The sequence below is a fragment of the Pungitius pungitius genome, chromosome 2, assembly GCF_949316345.1.
Source record: "Pungitius pungitius chromosome 2, fPunPun2.1, whole genome shotgun sequence".
Lineage (NCBI taxonomy): Eukaryota > Metazoa > Chordata > Actinopteri > Perciformes > Gasterosteidae > Pungitius > Pungitius pungitius.
The window spans coordinates 17,026,133-17,032,208 of NC_084901.1; the positions used below are offsets into that span (position 1 = coordinate 17,026,133).

Below are 6,076 nucleotides of genomic sequence, written 5' to 3' on the forward strand. Positions count from 1 at the left end.
AATAAAATCCTAATGAACAGCTTTCTTTCGGTGCATGTGTTGATTTTGAGAGACGTTGCGTCATACTTTGCTTACTTCAAAGGACACATTTGGGGTTTATCAACATTTTGAATGAACACGAAAAGACCAAAAGAAACAATTCTACTCGTTCGACGTTTAATCATTTATTTTTAGCAAGACTGTTGTTAATAAAGTTAAAAAAAAATAATTAACAACAAACCAGGCTTAGTTAGGTTTATTTCTCAGCCCAGGTTGCCATGGTTACAAAGCGGCAACAATGTCGAATTGGCCTCCTGGGATCAAATCAGCTGAAAATGAGTCAGACTTAAAGGAGCCGCTACGTAGCTTCAGTTGAGCTCCGTGTCACAGGGGAATAATTAAATATGATAACATTCGTCAGGCTTTGGTCAGTAGCATGACTTTAGGGTTTTGGCCAAGACAAGATTAGACAATAAGACAAATAACAACAATAAATAATTAATTGTACAACATTTTGGTTGCATTCGAACATATCGTTTGCTACTTGCAGCTACAACAGATCAGTCGGCAACAACAACAACGACGGAGACAAACGCGTGTCTAATGTCTCCGGACTGATGCCACCACACCAGATGCCTGCATGCCAACACGAGGCAGCGTGTGTGTGCAGAGGTTCAGCTCCATGAAGCAAACACACACACACACTCCCTCCAGTCTTCCTCTGGTTAAGCAGCATCCTGTTAACAGGCCGCTGGCAATTTTCCGCCCGGCTTGACTGCGATTCGCATGTCGGCGGCTGCACTGAGGACGTCGAAGCGCGAAGGGGGGCATCGCTGGCGGTCTCCTGTCACTCCCGCGGCGGCGCCATCTTTTACCGGAGAAGAAAAAGGGGAAGGGGACAGAGGATGGAGAGGGACTACGAACCCCCCCCTAGGGTGGAGCAGAATGACCCTGGTGAGGGCAAGAAGAAAGGATTGGGTGAAGCGTGGGATTTTGCGGTAAGCTGAAATGTGGGGGGTGGAGCTCCGATTCAGAGCCCATCAAGTCACTTCAAACGACTCGCTGACTGAGCTCCATCTTCTGCTGCGTTAATGCTCCCATCGAAACGGTGCGAACCCACCAAACTGCAGCAGAACCCTTTCGCACATTCAATCGTTGGAACATTTAGTTCTGGAGGCTCTTTGGACTAAATTGTTTTCAGTCCGACAGGCCATTACTTACTCACTCACTGCTGCCCTGCTCACTTGGCCGAAGCAATTACCTCATTGATTACCAAATGCGACGGCTTCCATGATGCACCGAGTGCATTTAACCGAGGAAAACATTAAACACGCAGCCAGAAGTCACACAGCGGCGTTGGACTTCTCGTCTTTGGGGCATCTGGAGTGTGGTCGCCGCCTGGTGCTGCTTTCAGCAGAGATTGTTTGCTGAAAAAAAAAAAATACAGGCTGATGAGAAAAAATAATGAGAAGTCACTCGGAGCGGCTGGAAGTGTGTGGAGCGAAACATTACAGTGGTCGTGCTCAGTTGGTTTGGAACTACAAGCAACCGCTGAAAAACACTTTTCATTTCACCAAAAAGACTCAAACAAGCCTCCTCAGCTGTGAACAGGAGTCTGAAATAGTTTTACCTGGGCGGCCTGCAGCTCACTCCTAATAAGAAGTGTGCGGGGGAGGGGGGACAATCATTGTTCCCCCCCCCCCCAAAGAGAACACTTCTGGTCACGATCCGATGAAGCCGGCGGAACAACATCGTTTGTTAAAGCAAACCGAGAGAAGAGCAGAGCAGTAACACAGAGGACGGACCCTTCACTGCACGAGGCCAAGGGTCTCCGTGGAGACGGCTGCTTGACCTCTGAGAGCAAGACCACTAGCTTTCCATTTTTCCTACAAATTAAGCAACCTTTTCGTTTCCCAGAGACACTTTCAACAAAGCCCGAAAACAACCTTCATGAAGGTGGGATTGACAGGCAACACCATGTATTAGACTGCATTACTCTTGACTGGTTTTACTGCTACTTTGGCGACTAATTGCCCCAAAGCCGGAGGAGCCGTCAGCCTCCTCCCCGTCCCGCTGTCCTCTGCCTCCTCCCCGTCCCGCTGTCCTCTGCCTCCTCCCCGTCCCGCTGTCCTCTGCCGGCTCGTCTCTGCAGGGCAGTCGTGACTGCAGCAAACGGAGCAGCTCCGCAGTGCAGAGTCATTAGACACGGTGTCATCCTCGCGACGCTCCGGCTTAACTCTGACAGGGAGGCCGGGGCCAAACACGACTGTCGACTGTAACACCACCACCCCCCCCCCCCCCCCCCATTCACCCCCCCTCCCACACACTTCTCCTCCGTGGAACTGCCTGCCTCGCTGTGTATCGGTTTAACCGAACATTTATTGTGTTTTTTGTACATTGTTGTCTCTCTCAGACAGAAAACATGAGCAGTGGGAGGTCAAAGGTCACCTTCACACTGATAACTGTTAGCTGACCTTGTGCCTCACGTGCGCACGACAGAACCAAAGACGCTCTAATGAATGATCTCCAGCTGCTTAGTCGTGACCTGCGATATCAACATCCATCTTGGCCGGAGAAGATTTGTTTTTAACATATTTTATATAATAATTATTAGTATGTATTTTTTCTAGACATTTTGTCCAAAACAATCCTCTCACATCCCGAAGGGTTTTTAAACGCTGAGGTTGAGAGCAACTTGGCATCAAGTGATGCAATGGTTCCGTGCATGTGATGTTGGAGATGTTGGAAAAAGCTCCTTATCTGTCCTCAGGAGACAGCGAGCACACATCACACCTGCTGGGACGGGAATCTTCTGCCATTGTGTTGCAAATAAAGGAAAAGTGTGAGGAGACAAAACGAGAGGGGTCACATCTGGTGGCTCTAATAAGTAGATATTGCTGATTCATGTGTGCATTTTACACATGAATGGACGTTACAACCTGCAGATGTCAGACGTTGTTAACCTCATTTAAGATGTAGGGGCGGAGTCACAATCTGTGTCGCTGAATCTTGGGAAACTTTGTTTTTTAACAACAATACGTGTAGAAATGTTACCATTTGATGGAATGTTAATATGTGTCAATAGGGTGAATTTATAAAATAGTGTAAAACAAAGTGAACAATAATTCAGCTGATCTGGACACGGTCATAAGCTGCATCCCGGCCGCGTGCACACACATCACCACGCGCTACTGTCCAACGCACGCGAGCGTGCGTCATAAAATGCTGATATCTACGACATCGCAGGGGGCAAAGAAAGGCAAAAACAGCGACTTTTTCTGCTTGGAAACTGCGGCCGAGCCTATAAATAGTCCCGCATCGCGCTCCGCAGTCACGACTGCCCCCAGATCAGTGCTAGAAAGAGGCTGAAGGCTCCCTGGGTGTACTGCAGCTGCTGCCCCCCCTCCTCTCTCCCTCTCTCCCTCTCTCTCCCTCTCTGCAGTCACGGGATGACGCTGCGTCAGAGCTTTACGCGCTGCGCCGATCATCCCCACCATATACGGCCATCCTTTGCGCTGCCTTACGTCACACACCAATGACGACACGCGCAGGTTATGCATCCATGCTGTCGCTGTGTTACCATGCCGCGCGAGAGAGGGATGATGCATTTAGCTCAAGTCCTGCACCCCCCCTCCCACACACACACACACACATATCCCCATCGTAGCTCCAGTGGTGATCACTTTTCATTATCCCACTCGGGGGTCATGTTGTGTTTTATAACGGTATTATGTATGGCTCCAGGTGGGAGAATTAACCATGTGCACACACACACACACACACACACACAGCTGGCAGATGTTGATGCATTGTGAGCTGCTGTGTAAGTTCTCTCTTATGCATGTTTCCTGCAGACGATTCCACCTCGATCACACTAAGAAATATTAAAAGAAAAGACGTACTTATCCACAGCTGAATCCTCTTTTTACCAACTCTGTGCTTATTTAGTTACAATGAGGTTCTTACAAAAATCTTATTTCAATGCAGTTGCAATCTTGCTTATATACAACAAAGAATCGGAAAACACATTTGACTTTACTTTCACCACCAAAGTTAAACCCAGTTTTAAACAACACTCTGCTTACTGGGTTACTTTTCCAAACACTTTTTTAGGCATTTAACATCCAAGAAAAAATATTAAAAATGTTCTTATTTATTTTCCCTTGCTGAAACAGACACACCACCAACGAGGGGTTGAAAAGAGCCCAAAAGTTTTCCACACAGATCGGAATGAATGGAGTGCAGTGAGAGTGTGATGTGTGGTTGACCCTCGGGCCGCGCTGGGGGGGGATTCTGGGCCATATACTGTCATGGCTGTGTTAATGCATATGTTGCATCAGTCAGTCCAGAGCCCTCGGCATCTCTGGACAAATCACCCCCCCCCCCCCTCCCCCCATGCGTCCATCCATCCCTCGTTTGGTCCCCAGTTCTTCCCCCCCGCTGAACACAACCCCGAGCTAAGCCCCCCCCCCCCCCCCCCCCCTCCCCTCCCCTTGCCTGCACTTCCTGGAGGCCGATGGGAAGTCCTTCCCCATAGTCGCTCCCAGTCGGCCCCCTCCAGGTCGCTCCGTTGAGCATACGCTAATATTTCTATGAGAGGCAAACCTCCTCGTTTCTACTTTCCTCTCCAAAGGAACTACGTATTTATGGTAATTTGATTTCATTTTGTGGGACTGAGAAGAAGAAAAAAAATGAAGCAAAACACAGATGTATTTTCGTTGCAGAAAAACTAAGCAGAAGGAAGTTGGGTTTATGTTGCAGGGATGTTTATGACGTAATTGATCAGAAATTACACAAACAATAAAACTACCCAACTCTCCCTTTGAATTAAACTGCAACAATAAAAACACAGACACCAAAGTAATCCAGTGGGAAAATACCATATTTTTACTTCTATCTGCAAAGAGACTTATAAGCAAATGCACATTTCCTCATTATTACTTCAGTAAATTTGGAGAAAGCATTAAATAGAAACACATTTGCCTGCTTTGATCCGCAGTATCGACCGACTCTAAAGATAAACGTCACGTGAGCAAGATGAAAAAAAAGTCTCAAAATAACATTCTTCTCATAAGCTTTAACTACAAAACACCTCAGTAATGATGCAGCGACGCCGTTCACAGTCTACATTGTCCTTCCGTTTCATTATCTTCACAAACTTGGACTGTTGACCCCGCTGTCATCCGGAGATGAAAGTTCAACCATCTCAGATTCTTTGAGTGGAATTTTTGTCTTTTTGTCGATCTGCTGCTTTTCTGCTGAAGCACTTTTCCACGTAGCAGTTGTTTTTTAGCATTATACAACATTTTTAAAAGACTTGCATGGAATTGCTTAGTGAAAAGGAACCGGTTTGTAAACTTTACATCCACTTCTAGAAACTGTAGCTCACATTAAAAACACTTTAGAGAGATAGCGTTTGAAGGGTTATGTGAGTTACTTACGATAGTTTGGAGAAAACAGACCAGCCTGGAGGCCTGGCTCTGCACTCTGATGTACTTTAGACACCTGAAAGTATCACCGTGTGAACGTTTTCACTGCTTTATCTTCCCTTCACACGCCGCTTTTCCACAACTCCAGACTCCACCGACTAAAACGGCCCTTTTAACCAGAACTCCTGTCTTCTACCCTTGTTTTTTTTCTCTCTTTGTAAGCAGACTATGGGGTGTTCAGTAACAAGAGGGTGGGCCCGGGAAGAAGCTGTGCAGAAGGAAAAAACAGGAGGCAGGCGCGCGTGAGTAAAAGCTGCGTAACAAGAAGAGCCCCCGCCGGACCACGGCAGGCAGGCAGGCAGGCAGCAAGCAACCACAAGCGACCTGGAGCCCCTTCAGCCGACCACACAGGTCTTTGAGTCTGACTGCGCCGCACTCGCACCTGCAGGAGGAAGCCAGCACAGACGGGGAAAAAAGAAAGGGAGGGAAAAAAGGAAAACGGTTCAAAATGCATTTAATTGTTGTTCTTTTTGACACCTCTTTGTTTGTACTTGCACATTTAGCCCCCCCCCCCCCCATACCCTGTTTGGCTCCCACAGCTTTCTGAGCTCCCTCCTCCTTGGCTTTCTTCGCTTCCTCGATGGCGGCCATTTTGGCCTCGTGCACCC

At 47.6% G+C, this 6,076-nt stretch overlaps 1 protein-coding gene across 1 annotated transcript in view; it reads right to left on the bottom strand.

Annotated features, from left to right (window-relative positions):
• Positions 1 to 4,843: 4,843 nt before the first annotated feature.
• The window catches only part of pde6a (phosphodiesterase 6A, cGMP-specific, rod, alpha), a 15,145-nt gene continuing 13,912 nt past the window's right edge, over positions 4,844 to 6,076 (bottom strand). Inside the window, 2 exon segments of the mRNA XM_062558668.1 lie at positions 4,844 to 5,850; positions 5,990 to 6,074. Of these exon segments, the coding sequence (XP_062414652.1) occupies positions 5,804 to 5,850; positions 5,990 to 6,074 (132 nt within the window). The 3' untranslated portion in view covers positions 4,844 to 5,803.